Raw genomic sequence first — 18,199 nt, 5'->3', positions numbered from 1 at the left:
TTCCTATTATCATCCATCCAGCATAGCATGGCCTGAGATGAGGTGTGTTTTTCATTCCCCTTCAGCAACTGTCAGCACTCAGTCTTAAACACTGCAACAAGCATGTATCTCTAAGAATACTAGTTTGTGCATTTGTCATCAGCTCTTATTAACTGTGTATCTTTTTGCCTGCACACCATCTTTAAATGAATGTAATGTATAACTTTTAAAAAGCAGATAACACACGATTTATTAAGTCAATTTTCACAACAAGATAGTGAATAGCTGCTAATTTCCTCCCTCCCCGCTTTTGGAAAACATATAATTTCCTCTGGAGCACAGTGGCAGCTACGCCTTGCTGTGTGTGATATTTCCTGGCAGCGTCGTCGGGTTTTGTCGAGTGGCTGTGATAGGGGACAGGGACATGTCTGAGTGGCAGGCTCTGTCAAATTTAGCCAGCTGTCCCGCATCCAGACGTGTGCTTGCCTGAGGCTCAGACCCAGTTATTTCCGTTGTCGCTGAGACAACAAAACCCTGGTAACTCCAAAGTGCTTTCCGATCCAAATATCACATCTCTCTGCTGGAGTAGACCGGAGCTGCTCGGTGATAATTCTTACTGAATATGTTATGAGGGAGTTCACACGAACTGTACAGGCAGCATATGTGCAGTTCAAAAAGTGATGTGCAGTATGTTGAGTCCTCATGTTATACCAGAGGGAAAAGAACAGCGTTTTTCATATACATGAATGCCTGCAGGGATATTCTGTATAAATCTTGTCTTTTACAGCATCTGTGAGTAGGAGGTGAGGTGCAGCGCTGAGGTGTAAACCCATGTGTACAGAGTGCACTGGGACAAGGCTAACATGTTGTCATGTGTGTCTCTCCCCCAAGTGTTGTGGCATTGGCGTGTAATTTGTCATGCGGCCGCAGTGATCCTAAGCGTTTGTGACAGGTGTCAGATCAAGTTTACAGGCTTTATGAAGGCTTCATCTCAACTACTTAATCGTCCGCTTCTATCTGCGGTGCCATGGTGCAGCCCGGTCCTTGGCGCCGTGTCCTCTCTCATTACTTTGAGTAATAAACCAAAAGAAGTGGAAGGGGGATGGAGGATTATCTTGATTTACTCTCACCTGATGGCAACTTGACAGACAGCAAGGTTTTTTTTTTATTATTTTTTTTTGCCGGGACAGTCTGATTGATCGTCTCACTTTGCACACATACTGTACACCTGTTACAGACAGTACATCTGTCTTCTAACGTCAGTTTGGCACATTAATGGCTCCATGATCGAGTTAGCAATAATACATTATATGCAACGTTTGATTAGACTTTCAAAATAAAGCTTGCTGATAAACTGTTAAAATATTATGACTTATATGGACTTGGACTAAAAAAGACCCACTCTTGATTGTTGGGATGTGAACCCCTGTCTTTGGAGGGAACGGCCAGGGTATGACCCATCCATCCACCCTCCTACTTGGATATTTCTTGCTCTTTACTGCACTAGAGAGGTGCTTCAAGAATTGAAACTACATTATCAAACACAGAAGTGTAGGGTCACTGACCAGGCTGCCATATTTCACGCATTAGGACAGGCTGGTTTTTTATATGAGACATTTGCATATTCAATTAGATTTTGAAGAAAAGGTTACATATCTGCAAATTGTTCATATTGAATGTACCTGAAAAACATTGTGCTACTGATTAAATACTGAAAAAGTCAAGGCTTGCTTGAAGCACCAGATGGGGCATGCTGAATTTTTCAACATTTAACCCAAACCATAACCATCGCCCCACCTTACACACACCATTATGTGAGATATAGCACTTGAAACCCGGGCTCACTATCAAAATCTGTGGTTTTTATGCTCAACCAGCATCCCCTACCTCCTCACACAGCATTTGTGTGTCCTCTGAAATATATTTGGCAAAGCCAATTAGTATTATATAAATGCATTAGGAGACAGGCCTTGTGTTGCATTGTGTTTGAGGTAGCTGGAGGCTCTATTATTTAGCCCTGACACAGAGAAACAGGACGGCACAAAGCTTGTGAGTTTTCATTGGGTTTCACAGAACAAAGCTCAAGGTTATGAACTAAAGTGACTAATTTTTTAACATTTCAGAAATAATTTTGGCTCCCCAGGGACATGAGCTGGTAGAAAGCAGGTGGTTTCAGGTGACTCTTACCTGCCACCCACAGAGAAATCAGAGATGGCGTAGAAGTACGAGCGCAACACTTTGGCGTCCTTGAAGAACTCATCTCCGAAGGTGTTAAGTCTGTCCAAAGAGATGAGCAGGTCAGTGGCTGTCACCCATTCCTGGAAAAGATAAAAAGGTAGGGGAAGAAGAAACGACCAACATGGTGAGAGAGATGTTGTAACACTGTCTGAGGTCAACCTCTACAAAAAAAATAGAATGAAAGAGAACCAGAGGGGGGTGATGTGTTGGCTGCTGCGCCTCCTAGAGGCAGGAGGAAGCAGACAGGAAGGAGGGAGGACAGAAATACAAACTGGAATTTACTTAAGAGAGACAAGAGGAGAGATGATATGTAAGACAGCAAAAGACAGAGCTAAGAAAAATAAGTTGGAATGGAGAGTTTGGCGGATCAAGGAGACAGGGGTGATGGTGTAATGGCAGGGGAGACAGCAGATGTAATGGGGAGATAATGAGCATGGTGTAGGAAATTGAGTTAATGTCAGAAAGAGGGGTGAAGAAAGAAGGGGATTAATGGAGACAAAGGCAGAAATAGGAAAAAAAAAAACATAAGAAAAGAGACATCACTGCAGCACTACTTCAGTATAACGGATGGGACGTGACACAGCTCCCCGTCCCTGATATGATTTAAGCTCCTCTGTTGAAGCCCACTGCAAAGGTAAAGACAGGATGAAGCAAGAGCGAGAGAAGAAAGTGAAGAGGGATAACACAAACAGAGGAAAAAGCAAAGGGGAAGTGCAATAGTCGGGTGGAAGATAAAAGCGAGGCCAGGTAAAGGCAGAACTAAATGACATGAGGAATCTCTTACTCGTGAGCAGAACCAACTTTAAAACAAATAGCTGGAGAGAAACTCTCAGTGCGTTTCTTGACTGGGACTCTGTGGCTGTCTTGAAAAAGCCTGTAATGCTGTACGTTTCTGAAGCCTCTCCCCAGAGGTGTCTTTGAAGTGTGGCAACGGGAGCGAAAGGAGATTGGGACGGATGGGCCTCAGACTGAAAACATGTGTGATGAGTTCATTCATTCATGTTTTTCTCAAGTGTTACAGCCCGTCTTTGTAGTGGTTGAAGCCCCGTCAAATAGAACTGGACTGGGATGAACTGGGTTTAGCCTATTTAGCCTCTTCATGTTTTACCTTTCATGTTATCATTGTTTAAAGCATAACAGATATACCATACCATGTTTTTGCCAAGCTACTGGTGTAGCTCTAAATTTTGTAAATGTTCCCCAGAGGAGTATCGCCGACTTAAGCACCAGCAGCACCGGCATATTGACATTTTTGGCAATTTTTAACTATTGGATGGTTTTCCAGAAAATTTCGTACAGATATGGAGCTCACCGGATGTATTCTAATTATTTTGGTGATCCCCAGACTGTCCTCTAAAGCTGTTACATCTCAATTTCACATTAAACTGCTGAGTTGTCACGCTAGCATTGGTGACAGAACGCAACTCCCATGCAACCAGTAGCTTTCTACAAGTTGCCTACAACAGCCCGCTCGCCGAGAGAAAATGTTGACAGTGTCAGAATGTTTCTGCAAACCACAGCCAAGCCAGTGACTGCAATTTGAGACTGAGTTTCAACATTTGTAAGTGTGAAACGGCTGGATATTTTTTAAAGGAGATCTTGGGATAATTTCCAGCTGTTTTAAGCCAAAACATGAACATTTTCTGAACCCTAACCAAGTGATTTTTGTGCCTAAACTTTACTAGATCATAAACACAGTGTTGCCACAAGATAAAACTGAAAATTTTGAATGCAAAACATGCTAAACTGAGATGATGATCCTGGCGAACATGCAGTGTATCTGTGTAACATCAACATATTGCAATTGTGAGATTGTAGCATTTTAGCATTTTCCGGTGCAGACTCACTGCATGGCTGTTGACTCCTGTGATGTTATGATTAATTCCAAACAGTTATTGGCTTCATGTCACTATACAGTGGGCGTAAGCTTGCAGAGATGTATACAATACATACAGACAACACATCATAACGAACAATAGTCTTGTTTATGTGTTTGTTAAAGATTACAGCTGTGCAGACATGCGGTTAAAAGCAGAGAATAGGGCAGTGAGCAATACAGAAACATGGCTGACAAGAAAAGACAAGCATAGATTTGGTTTTGCGGCCTGACATCAAAGATTTCTAATTAATAGACTGAAAAAATGGTGGATATAGTCATGTAAGCGAAAATACCTCATCCAAATCTGTATAGTATGAGCACAGAGCGAATGTAATAACATTTTCATTCTTTAGCTTTGCGATAGTTACCATTTAAAACAGCACTGCTCTCTGTTCAGCAAGTGAAGAAAGTGGCTTAATTGGTTAGCAGCATGAAATGACACTACTGAGCCCTCTGAGGCTCTCTTCACAGGTACCTAACGTGATCTCTCTCAGCTTAAAATAGCCTGAGCAGCACTGCAGTGAAAGTCTCCAACTAAGTTCCAATCTTTATCTTCTCAGGGGCTTTTCTTCAGTCAGTCAGCGCAGCCACCATCCCCCGGTTTCAAAGGAGAGGGTCTTGGGATTTCAGACCACCTGCGTGGTCGGTGCCTGCAGTTCCAAGAGACATACTTGTGGGGCATCAAGAGGTCGTAGCCCCCTTAGTGGAACATCTGGTGTGAATCTGCCACACATGTGTTCCCGATTGGTTCAACCCCTCGCATGGATGGTGTCGGCGTGACGACAGGAACCTCATCGCCACTTGTGGGTCTTGCTTTGTCAGTAAATTCTAATAAGAAGGCTATTCTGTGCGAGGTTTAGTGTCTCGCTGTGCAATCAGTGGCACAGTGTGTAAAAAATCCCTTAATTAACAGGTCTTTTTAACGAGAGAGGACAATTTTTACATTTTAATTAGGTCAACCGGTGGCTCCCAGTTGTAACTCATCCCTCCTTTATTGTTCCTACCTGAAATACTGTATCTGTATTTTCCCTTCTCTCCTTGTTCCTGCCCTATCTCTGCACTCCCCTGCTAGCTGGAGTGCTCTTTCAGGGTTACCAGACTGTTCTGTGCCTTAGCAGCCTATCGAGGAGCTGCTATAGAGCTGCTATTTTGTCCTAAGTACAGTGTTGCAGAATTGAGTGCAGTTCGCCGGCGTACTATTGTTCCAGGCCCTTGCTTATTGACTTTGCCCCTACTTGACCATGGCTCGACTGGCTAATGGACTTTGGACAACAGTGAATGGCCTGAATGCACTGCAGTTACCAGGGGGGGGAAAAAACGGACCAACAGAATTCTTTAATTTGTTTTTCACACCACCTGGACGTGTGATTATTTTCAGTTTGAGATGGGGAATATGAGCTGCAAGGTAACATAATATGGTGAAATGAGGGGCAGTGAGGTTGAGAAACCGGAGAGGAAATATATTGTGATTTAACCTCACAATAGGAACAAGAGGTCAGAACAACAGGATAGAACTCCAGACTGCAACTGCAACTAAAATGTATACTCAGGAGCGCCTGTGCAACTTGCAAACATGCCCACGTTTTAAAAGCATCACCTTCGTATGTCATGTGAAACACCAGAGACCTGATATGCCCCTTTATTACCGAAGGATTTATCAGTCAGCATGGAAAACATAAGAATGTATTGTGTTGCATGACAGTTTAAGTGGTGCTCCTAAAATATTTGCTCGGGAGCACCAGTGCTACTCGTGGGAAAAGTTCATCTGCAGGAGACAGAAAATGACTCTTGTCTTGGGCGACGTGCTTACAAACTGTCTTTATGTCCGTCGTCTGTTTGATTGCTCAGCTTTTCTACCTTCTCACTCATGCTGTACCTGTCTTTTGTCGGGTTTTCTCCTGAAACACACTAAAAATGATCATAATGTCTTCTGACGTCTCTTTAATAATTTAGAGATTGAGGTCAGTCTTGACATTTTGGAAAAAAAAGTGTATGTCACGGTAATAAAGAGCATCCTCTTTCCAGTATGGACACTTGAACAAAAACTAGAGATTAGGGTTGTTGGACTGCAGGGAAGATAGTAGGCTAACAATGAAAGTCCTCAGATGACCTTTACAGCAATGACAACACGCATCCCCTCCACCCTGAGCTGCTCCCCTCATGCCGCTACAGAACACCTCTGGATCCACAAGGGTTCCTCTATCCTGAATGCAATTATTGCTGGCAGCTGACTACAGTAAGCTTAAATATGAGAGTGTAGGTGTGCACCAGAGGTACGAAGGATGAACGATGAGATCTTTGTTCTGTTTTTATCTTGTAGACATGTTTGTGTTTACATTTCCCCTCGGTCAGACCAAAGACAATTATCCTGCCTCGGCTGAATAATAAACTTTTTCTCTGTTCTATTCGAATGATAATACTTGTCCCTGTGCACAATAAGTGAGGTGTTCAACCAGTGAAGGATTTACATAAATGGAAACAGGTTGCAGTGTGACAGAAGCAGCGCTGTGGGAAGCTAAAGGGGCACCATGATGAAAAACAATTGCTATGCTAAAAAAAAATGTGAACCTGAAAGATGAATTCACAATTCATCCTGAGGGGAACATAAAAGTCTGTAAAAATTTTGTGCTGCAACTATTTTGTAGTTGTGGAGTTATTTATATTTCATGGCAATCCGTCCAAAAGTTGTCGAGATAGACGAGTGCTTTGCTGCATTCTGACAACTACGAGAAAAAAAGGAGTACATCACACAAACACGCCGAGAATATTGTGTCAATATTTTTCATGGGTTCATGTTTAATTAAATAGATCAATACGTCACGAGCGCAACGGTGCATGAGGTAGATTCGATCAGCTTCTGGCATGAAGCTCTGCGGTTCCAGTGAGGAATCTCATTTCTAATGTGATCAAATCCCCCGAAAAAACAACGGGCGGTAGATAACAGACATGTCCTGGCCTTTTGATAAATTATTAAATAAATGATTTGCACAAACTGATGATCATTAATGTTAAAATGCACGAGATTTATGTCCTCCACTAATGAGGGAGCCGCATTGAACGCCGGTGCTGCTCGGCTACATCCCGCTCTCAACGCTTTAACACAAACATAGATGATAAAAATGTTTTAAACGCATTGTTAGCACTTCAAAAAATTCCCATCCCACCACAGCAAAGCAAATTCCCCCCTCCTCCATTCATCACAGAGTACGAGACCATTATCATATGGACGAGTTATTAGATATGCTCGGCGGAACAGTGCTAATTGTGTCAGGAAAAGCAGACATAGTTCCAAATATCACTTACTGCACTGAAAGGAAGCAGTTTCTTAGGGTTAATTAGTAGTCAGCCCATTACTTATTATTTGTGCAAACCACAGCAAAAGCTTAATTAACTTTGATTCTCACTCCCTTGGAATTTGGGCTCACAATGCTACAATGATGCTGACTTAAGGATAAGCTGGAGTGGCAATGAGCCAGTCCTTCGCTTAAGACAATAACGCTCTAATGATCAAACGAGCAGGTGCACGCGCACGTAGACATCAGGCCGCGCACAACAACTTTTTATTGATGCCATCAAATGCAGTTTTGGAGGACATCTCCGCTCGGGGGGGTGGCGGGCTCGTAACCTTCCCCCTCACCTCTAAGCCTCGTGTCTCTCTTGTGTCTTCTCCCCCGTCTGTCTCTGTCTCTTTTTTCCTCTCCACGTCTGTCCCCCGCTCCCCTCTTTTCTGTTTCAGTATGTTTCCTTGAACTCTGTGGCCCCCTGCCTTGCAGGCAGTGACGGGAAAAGAGAGCAGTGTCCCTCATTCCAAAGTTAATAACTTTTTAATTTAATTGCTTAAGTTCACTGTGCCCTCAATATGTATTTTTCCCCTTTTACTCATTGTCATTCAATGCTGGAGCTCCAATTTGCCACACAGCTTTTCTAGAGAGGGAGAGAGAGAGAGAGAGGGGGAGAGAGAGAGGATGGACTGGTGGCAGGGGAGACAGACAAACCGTTTTATTGGATGACTGAACAAATTAAATTTGAATTCATGCAGCAGCTTTCATCTTCCGCGTGATTATTGAAAAAAAGAGAGCTTTACAAACTTGACAACAGAGCCCCCGTTTGAAGTAAGCCATTACTTTAGAGAAAACATCTAAGTGGCGTGTTACAAGGTGAGAGTTGTTTATTCCAAATAAAAATCATTTGGCAAGAAAACACAACGCATTAGATCGCTGGCAGAACACAAACACTACATTTATGCAGATGTCATATACATGACAGAAACACCTGCGCGTTTAAGTGTCGACAGTTGGTTTTTTATTTTTGCAGCGTAATTTTGCTTTGACCTCTCAATATGACAAGGAGATATATTTTAAAAGCAGCAGATGAAGCGTGTGAAGTGTCTATATTGAAAAGTGCGCAGCTCCTCAGACTGAGGCACAAGCGGCGAATCTGCAAAGGGATTAAAATGCTAATAAAACAGGCAGGATGCAATTCCTGTTTTAAGCCTCATGAAATATGCATGGCTCTGTATGAGACATATGCAGAGAGAATGGCACGCCGACATGCCACAGAGAGGAGCGGGGATCATTTTACGCTCGGTTGAGCGAGTGTGATTTTAACCCCTGACACAAATGGCCGACTGTTGCCTCCCTGCACGGAAAAGCCAATTGATAAATGTGATATATGATTAAAAGCACCTTGGGAGACCTGACCACACTGTTATCTGCCGCTAAAGATTTCATTTACTGTACGTGCGACCACACAAAAAGACTTATTCGTGAGTATTCATGAATGCTGATGTTGAATTTAAAACCCTTATAAACTGTGACTGGTGAAAGTGTTTTTCGGTTGTTTGGCATAAAAACACATTGTCAGTCAGATGGACAAAATGTTTTACGCTATGGCCTCATTTGTACCCCCGGGGATTTGATTTTACTGCATTAGCTGGATCACTGCTCATGTCTATAGAAATGCAATATTACTACAAACAACGGGGGGAAGAAACTGGACAGTTAAGCGCTCGGGGCATTAACTCTGATAATATCAACTTTATGAAAAACACATTCTGCCCAAGCGTCGGCCGACTCCACAAAGCCAGAGACTGAGGCTCGTTCTGAGAGGCTAATCGCTTCTTCCAAATGTAGCATTTTCCCATGAAGACATGAAATATGCTGATATTATTCAGGTTTCAGGAGCAATTCTGTGGACGCTTAACATTCAGAATATGTTTCCCGATTTTTTACAGTCGGCTTTGTGAGTTACCAGACTGTTGAACATTATGAAAGACTTGGATGTCAACAGGTTTTTGAAGAAGTGCGACTATCACAATGCCGACCGTTTTTCAAAATAGTTGTTTGATGAATGAAAGATGGATGCTGTGTTTGCTAATCAGCATACTGTGCAGTATGTCTGCAAATAAAGGAATATTAGACATGTAAATAGCTTAGTAGGAATATTGGCATGAGGGCAAAAATACTTGTGCATGTGGAAGTTTTTCTTCCACACATTCTGAGAAATTAAAGAGTTCAATCCAAGACACCTCACTGAAGGTCATTCCTGGCTGTTCTCCTGCTTTTTACTTCAGTATGACATGAGTAAAAGGTCAACGGAGGACAGCGAAATTTGTGAGGTCATCACATGTGACTCACTGAAGTCCTGTTACTGTGCCGCTCAGCTCATGGTCCCCTATTTGTTTTAACCACATCTTATATTAGCCATCGAAAACCCCTCCAAGTCAGCCGCCGCCACCTGTATTTGGCCATATAATCATATTCACACAAGGTTTGACTTAATGAAGAGGCATCTCACGATGAAGGGGCTTCCTCAGGGAGTCCGACTGCTGCCAATGATCTATTTAGCAAGATTGGCAGACTCATAGATGGCAGCAGATGTGCACTTGATATGTGTATATTATTTACTAAAAACCAGTTGAGACTCCGACTTAATTAAAGTATCATGACATGTTTTCCTGCAGTCTAAGACTGAGAGTAATATTAACCAGTTTAACCTTTATGTGGCCGAAGATTTGCAACAGTTCTCAGTAAACACAAATCTGAATTTTGACCTGATGGCATCAATTTTGTGCCAATCAATTTGGAAGATATTGAAAAGCAATCGCCAGAATAAATGTTGGCAATGTATGTTTCTGCCACAGCAGGTATGTTGCAACTTTGTATTTCTTGAGGTTATTTTTCTATTTTTGTTTTACCTCATTACAACAGTCTGCTTATGCTGCGGTTAGGTATCGATATGAAAACACATAATACCTGTTTTGTTGACAACTGGAAATTGTTCCAAGGTCTCCTTAAAACTATCCATCTGTTTAAGGATTCTGCTCTGATCCGGAGCTGTTAACCGACAGGATTAATAGATTCATTTAAAACTCTTGAGATTAAAAAGTGGATTTATCTTCGCTCCTGTTTATCAACCTGACTGCAGCAGCGATCCGCGGGGGTGACCTCCACTGTCGGATGTTTATTCACTGTAATGCTGACTGCTGACTCGAGCTGGAGGAAGAATGTACTTTACTTCTAGAACACAACGTTACAAAGAAGAGAGGGGAAAAAAGAGTTGACCTGAAGTGAAACACACAGACACACACACACCCTTTATGTGTGCCATTGCTCGCTAACGTTAGCTACGGTGGACAGCTAGGTAATCTGTCCTGACACTGCATGAGCAACGTGAACAAACTAAATGATCTTGCGGTCGAACTTGCTTCACTGATGGTGAAAACACCATTAAACAGCCACCATCGCTGATGGAAATCCATCTGACGTGACTCAGGCACAAATGTTCTCAGACGAGGTAATAATTTAAAGTTTTATAAGTGTTGAATTTAGTCTCGTTCACTGACTTGCGCTGGGCAACCAAATGAAACAGACAATTACCTTGACTTAACGTGTGGAGACATTGGAAACATTTGGGATAATATAAGTACACAAATCAACAAAATATATAACACAGGTCAAGTCGTTTTCAGAGATTTTAGTGCAGAATTCCCACATAGAATATCTTCAACTGGCATCATTTTATTCTGGCAAAAGTGAAACCTGCCAGTGTCTTTGACAGGAAAAGTCGTGAAATAGCAAATGTCAGCAAATCGCTGGTATACTGACAGCGTAGTGGACACAATTAAAATAACTGTACTGACAGTCGTGTTTAAATCTGTGCATCACATCGCTCCCCGTACCTGACAGAACTGCCCCGGGTGTCACAGCAAAGGCCTCTGGTGAGGCCGGACCCGCACCTGCCGAAAAATCCCTGCAGCCAAAAAAATGCTGCATCCCGGATCAGCCTGCGGTATTTTAGTGACACTATCTGTAATCAGCTGGACAGGTCTGCGAGTGATCAAACGAGCCTACAGGCTTTTGACAGTAACAGACTTGACCAAGAGACTGCACCAACTGTTTGATATAATTTGAATTGCTTTATTGATTGTTTCCGTTCTATGTACCCAGGACTGCCGGGAAAGCAGCGCTGATACTGATTATCCAGGTGAAATAAAGGATCCGCTATTTACACAGAAGAAGAGAAGCTTTGCAGTTGTATTTATTGTCTAAAACAAGCAGCTATTATATCCTTGCATGTACTTCCCTCCCTGTTGCCTTCTCCAAACTCCTTTTTTTTAATCCTTCATCTTATATTCAACATAAAGTGCTGTTGTGGGATTTATATTGTTGAGAGCTCCCCTCAACCCTGCCCCTTGTATTGAATATTATTTTGTTCTCATCTTTCTAGTATTTGGATCTCAAGCGGGAACCAGTATGTCACCAATAAAAGAAAAAAAAAAAAAAGCCCCACCATCTCTTTTGTTTTCCCTGATGATTCACAGCATGAAAAAGAAGACTCCTTTCAGCAGCTTTGTTTTTGCATCAAAGAGGATGGCTGATGTGTTTTTGTCTTTGCACACTCCACCCATCTGTCCCATCACCCTTAAAATGGAGGGGGAATGAGAGATTTAATGAAAGAAATGGTGCAATTGATCCGCCTTTTATTCTAATGGGACACAGATCACAGTCAATTACGGGCCTTCTCATCTTGTTGTTTAAGGGGGAAGGCAGAGAGGGAGAGGTGGAGTGAAGGAGAGAGGGTGTTTGGCAGGTCTGCTGAGAGATTTGCCACCCAATCTATGTATTCTTGGCTTATATTGATCCCCCCACCGGCTTTATAATCAGTGGGTCGATGTCAGCCAAAGCATACTGAAATACAGCCAGCAAAACAATTAGTAGTCAGGTTTTAATGTAACTAAGGCTTCTATACTGATCAACCACCTGCGCTTATGTCGCTCCTTACATTGACTCGCTATGAAAATAACAACATCTCAGTAGTAGTAATGAGCAATTACAGTTTTTCCTGCTGTTATGAAGGAAAAAGGGAAAAAAATGCCAAATTATAGACTGATGAGGAAAGAATGAAACATGTGGCTTGTGTATTTTTGTACACTGATTATCAACAGGAGAAATCAAAGGCTGAAGTTGCAGAGATGAAAGCAACTCATTTATCTGTAGAAAACACGTGTAATTATTTTGTTTAATCGAGTCAACTCTTTAAAATGATGAAATTGTTTTTGAGTAAAATGTGTTTTTGCATGACGAAGCCAAGTTTCCATAGCAGAGGCTGTTGCCAAGTTGCCCTCCAGGGATGTCGCTCAGTGGCTAAGTTGCATCATGGGTAATGTAGGCAGCAGGTTTTTGAAACAGGCGAAGAAGACGTGGAATGAAAAAGGTGATATCTCTGGTTGTGCTGCATCATTTTGATCATTTGTTTTTAAACTGTCCAGCAGTGTTATAGTCGTACAATTATCCCAGTGGGCTAACTGTCTAAACCTGATGCCTACAGTACCCACAATGCACCTTCTGCAAGCCACTCATTATAGACAGTTTAAAAACAACTGATCGAAACCGATACAGCAGAACCAGGGATATCGCCTTTGTTGCCTACATTTCCCACAATGCAACTTTGCCACTGAGTTACACCACTGGAGGATATTAATCAGATTACACATAGCTTTCTCTGGAGCTATAAAAGGCTTTTTTTCACTTCAGTAGTTCTCCCCAAGATCTATAAACACACTCTAATTGGTAAAGTTACCCTTTAAATCTGAAGCAGTAGACCCATCAAGGAGACCAAGACTTTTTTAAATACATGCAGTTCATCATGTACCTTTAATATAATTTCCCTGATGTCTCTCTTCATAAGTATTTAATGTGCAACAGCAGTTTTTGCATCTGAAAATATGAGTTTTGATAGTGATCCTAATTACTTTGTACACTGAAGATAAATAATTCAATACTGTATGGTGGTAGGTTATGTAATCATATTTTATATTTTTACCTCGGGAAATATTTGCTGATGAAATAATGTAGATGTTGTTTTTACATGATGTTTAACGCAAAATTAAGTCTTTCTGAGCACAACGAGCTACAGAAGGGAATCAAATTAGCTCCTGACTGACATGTGCCTGCAAACCTAGCTATTTTTTTTACAGGACTGAACACTGTTGAGCTTTTCCCACACACTGACTAATGCATTAATTGATTGATTTTTCCATCCAGCTGGTCACAGTGGTCCCACATACACAGAACAGCAGGCTGAGGAACCGACACCGAAATCAAAAGTGCCTGTTGCTATTCCCCATCCAGTGTGGAAAGCTGTGATGCTGCTGACCTGGACAAGGAGAGACAGGGACAAGCTGGAGCCGTGGACGGACACATCTGGGAATCAAACTCTCCCAGACAAACAAACTAAAGACTTTTTTTGGAGGAGTCCTTTGAAGTGTAAAAAAACAAAGCCGGTTCAATAGACTGAGTCATCATAAGGGTGTTTGTTTATTGGAACAGCGTCACCCCTCTGCCCAGACAAGAAGAGACAGTGCGGTTCAATAAGCGATGTGTCTAAAAACTTTAATCTGGAGTCAATAAAGTCTATCAAAAGTTCAACAAGTAAGATGAGAAAGAAATATAGAAATCAGACCCAGTTTATACTTAGTTTTAAAATGTGTTACTGATCCGAAGATACATTAACAGCCAAGAGACACTGCTGTACAGACTTGTGTCCATAATGTCTTCAAGGCGTCCAGCTGACCACTTGTGTCCAGAGCCAAGTGGTCTAAATGATCAGTTTACAATGTACAAAGTGTCTTGGCGGTCGTCCACTTGGAACCCAATAATCATTATAAAACCAAGTGCAAACCGTTTTTGTGTGATTCAAAGGGGCCCGATGAAACTCGGGCCGGTCAGGCTTGGTAACTATCCTCTAGGACTCAGTCGGGTTCGGACAGAAAAATGCGATCCGAGCCATACTCGAGTGTGCACCAAATATCCTGACAATGTATAAAATGTTGAGACATTTATGATATATAGTCAAGAACCATGAATGTCTGTACAAATACCATGTCAACACACCCAATCCTTGTTGAGATATTTCAGTCTGAAACAAGTGTAAACCCACCGTGACGTCACCTACTGGTTTGAAGCCTCGGCATTATGGTGGCGGCCTTTTTGGTTATTAGAACCAGAAGTGGTCATATTTGGACGGGAGAGCGGAGGTGGAAACGATACTGATTGGACCTGGCTAAGAACCCGATGACATGCCGTGGTAGCGATTTGTTAATCACAAGGTAGCCAGGCCCTGAAGTATACCCTGCTTTAAAGTATATTTTACTTAATCATGCTGTCTGAAGAAGACTTGAAGCTAGTGATTGAGATCGTAAACCTATAAGGTTAAGTACTTATATAGATCATTAATAGCATATTCAAATAACAAAGGGCATTTTTTTTGTTGTTGCATTATTTGGTGATACACCCAGGCTATGATAAGACCTTACACAACACAGTAAAAAACAAAGGGGCGATTTGGAAATTGTACAATTCACTGCTCAAGATGCCTACAACCAAAAATGTCCTCCTCTCACACCTTCCTTTGTACAGAATTGGATGAATTCAATGTGTTGTGGACACACTCGAATTACATGCCACCTCCACCGAATTATGTGACAGCGGCACAAATTGAACATTTTGCCTGTGGAAAGGTGGGAAACCAAACAAACAGCCGAGCGCGAGCAAGAGAAACAACTTCCGTTAAAGTCGGGGGTTAATGAGCGACACGGGGTAGGTCCAGGCAAGATCTCTGCGTATATATTTAGCCAAAAAGTAAGCTAAAAGTATACATTTTCTCTTGTGACTGAACTCTGGTCATTAGAGATGAACGCATGTGTCCAACATCGTGACCACAATGCCCTTTTCTTCCTATCACTATATGCCTGACTCTCAGACTACCTGTTCCTACACATGCCTCCTTCGTATAATTCTTAGTCCCCTTAATTCCTTAATCCCATATAATCCTTTCATGGTGAGAACAGGCATTTCTCGCTCTTTTTCACACACAGAGCCTGCATTTCCAGCTAAAAAACATAATGCTCACTTTACAAAAATTTCAGGACACTGGGTTCAATCCTGTACGTCCTACAAACCTAGACTCTAGTTTGCTATTGTCCCAGCCTGCCTGAGTCCAGAATTATATAACAGATGGATAGAGAGGCCGAAATAGCGCGGTGGTAGAAAGCTGGTGTGAAGGGATTAATCAGAAAGGGACAGTTAAATCATTTCTGAACTAGAAAACCAGGCTGCAGCTACCTTTTCTTGCAAGCACTTTAAAACTCATAGAAATCGTCAAATAATGCCGAAGCACCACATCCAGGTGCTTGTGGAAACTTCCGGAGAGGTATTTTTCGGCTGTTGCTAAGCCTCTCAAATATGTTTTTTTATCATTCACTCTTCTTTCTTTGTCGTCCTGGCAAACATATAGAAATTCTGGACTTTCAGTTTAAGAGCCAAATCCTGCATGCACATTCCTCTTTCCTCACTGACTGACGGTAGCCTGCCACTCAATGTGCCCGACCCATCGCAACACTAAAGCTAATCCAATAGAAATGAAATGCAATATTTCTATTTGCACTTGTTGTAGATGCACGGGGACCTCGCATAGCAGACAAGGAGAAAACGCCTTTATCCGACTACTCAGTAGCAGCTTAGTGCGTGCTTGAGAGCTGATGTAGCTTCACCACTGCTGTCTGTCCTCCATCTTTCCCCCAGTTCAAAATGGGATCACTCTGGAGGATGGCAAGCCTCTTTCTACTCTGTAGGAGGTTGCAGAGATGTCACGCATCCAGAGTGCTGTGGTTGATGAAAGGGCTGGTTTTATGAGGAGACAGCATCCGGCAGAGAAAGCATGTGTGTGTGTAAGGGTGTGTGGCAGGGGGGGTTTAGGTATGTGTGCAGTCACAGATACCATATGTAGCCTTAAGGGTTCCTCAGCTGCGTCACACTGTTTTGCTTTTTAAATCATCTTAGGGGAGTTGAGGAGTGCCAATTAACCCGTTCATGCTTTTATAATGAAATCACATAGTAATGTGTTTTTTTCAATGGTTGTTTTCACTCTGAAATAAGTGAAAAATCACAGTAATAACTTAACGGAGTGACGTAAATGTACACTGCAGTGGACAACGTGCCTCAGCGGTATAAAAAGTGATAAAGGAGTAACTAAAATCCTTTTTTTCTTAGATAACCAGACAGCTAAAGAGAATTTTTCAACTAAAACAAGAGTACTTAATACCAGATTTTAATAATACTTTTCTTGTACACCTTTTTCCTGTGATTGATAAGACATATTTTCCACTCCAGTGTTCCTAACGCACCAAAGTGTTAAGATTTGCAAAAAAGGCAAAGGAACCAAATGCAAACGCAGAGGCGGGCAGGAAGACGTAACAAAAAAGTGAGCTTTAATGAACTAAAGCTGTATTCATGATAACAAAGGCGGGCAACAAAAGGGGCTGGGGAGTGGGAACAAAAAGCAAGAACAAAACTAAACAGAGTACAAACCAGGATGACACGAGGCATGCAGGGCAAAACGCAGGGAAAGCACAAGGAGAACACAGGACCACAACAGACAAACTGACAGGAAGCACACAGGCTTAAAAACACAAGGGCTACTGAACAAATGAAACAGAGGCGTATGCAGAAAAAAGACAAAGACAGGAAGTGTAAAGTCACAACAAGATACATGAGGATGGGGCAATGACTAACCAGAAACCTAAACACCAAAGGGTATATTCTGCCTACTGGGCCTGTATTTAGATACAATCTGAAGACTATTTAGTGTTGCTGTTTAATAGCCTAACACTATGGAGGTTTTAGTCAGAAAATCTTGTCCTGCTAAATCCTGCTATTTTGGATTTATGATGTCCTCGTGGTGTATAAGTTAGAGTGTGCACAATGTCGCTCAACGCTGACACCCAGGGGTTGAATCCAAACTGTGGCCCTTTGCTGCATGGCATCCCTCCTCTCTCTCATCCCATTTCCTGTCACTCTTCAAGTTGTAGTATCAAATAAGGCCAAAGAACCAGATGGCTTCCAAATATCTGTCCACTGGACGCCATGCACGAAAAGGGTTAAACATCACCATCAGTTACAAACTACTAAAATCAGCAGATGTTCTTTATATTTCTGTCAAAGTAAGCGTTTATTCATCATGCCACAATTCTATTTTAAATCTAACCTCTGCATCCAGCTGTTTTTATTTACAATTTTATTTAAGGGCATGAATAATAATAATAAAAAAAAAAAAAAAATTCAAATACACCAGCGTTGGTGGACAAAAAGCAATTTCTCAGAGTCAGGCTCTCGCTTGCTTCAGCAGTTTTTCATTGAACGTCGCATTCAGAGATTTGAAACACAACATATTTCACAGTTGAGTCTGAAGACATCAAGAGAGAAATATTGGGATTGGGTTGCGCTATAGCTAAATCATCTTTAAATTGATTTATAACAGTTATACACTGCAAATATAGGCTGAGCAACGCACATTCTCTGGAAATTCCCTCATTGTTACTTTATTGCATTTCGGAAGATGGCTTCTTTTTCTTGAGAGCCGGTTATGGTTCTTCAGGGTTACGCTGCATATCCCCCCACATAAAGACAGCCTTGCTCTTCTTATTTAATGATGTGGAGGAGGACAGCTTCCTTTTACAGAGGTGGTAGTCTTGCATTGCCAGATCCTATTTCTGCAGTTTTTTCACCTCACATTTTAGGAGAAAGGTCACGCGGAAGGAGAAGA

General features: G+C 41.9%; 1 protein-coding gene across 1 annotated transcript in view; it reads right to left on the bottom strand.

The window, feature by feature from the left end:
• lamc3 (laminin, gamma 3) overlaps positions 1 to 18,199 on the bottom strand; it is a 116,116-nt gene that overhangs the window by 84,908 nt on the left and 13,009 nt on the right. Inside the window, exon 3 of the mRNA XM_073478265.1 lies at positions 2,167 to 2,297. Within this exon, the coding sequence (XP_073334366.1) occupies positions 2,167 to 2,297 (131 nt within the window). The remainder of the gene's footprint in view (positions 1 to 2,166; positions 2,298 to 18,199) is intronic.

Source organism: Pagrus major, chromosome 12, assembly GCF_040436345.1.
Source record: "Pagrus major chromosome 12, Pma_NU_1.0".
NCBI classification, from domain to species: Eukaryota; Metazoa; Chordata; class Actinopteri; order Spariformes; family Sparidae; genus Pagrus; species Pagrus major.
Note: the sequence above shows the minus strand (reverse complement) of the source record. Positions and strands in the feature narration are given on the sequence as shown.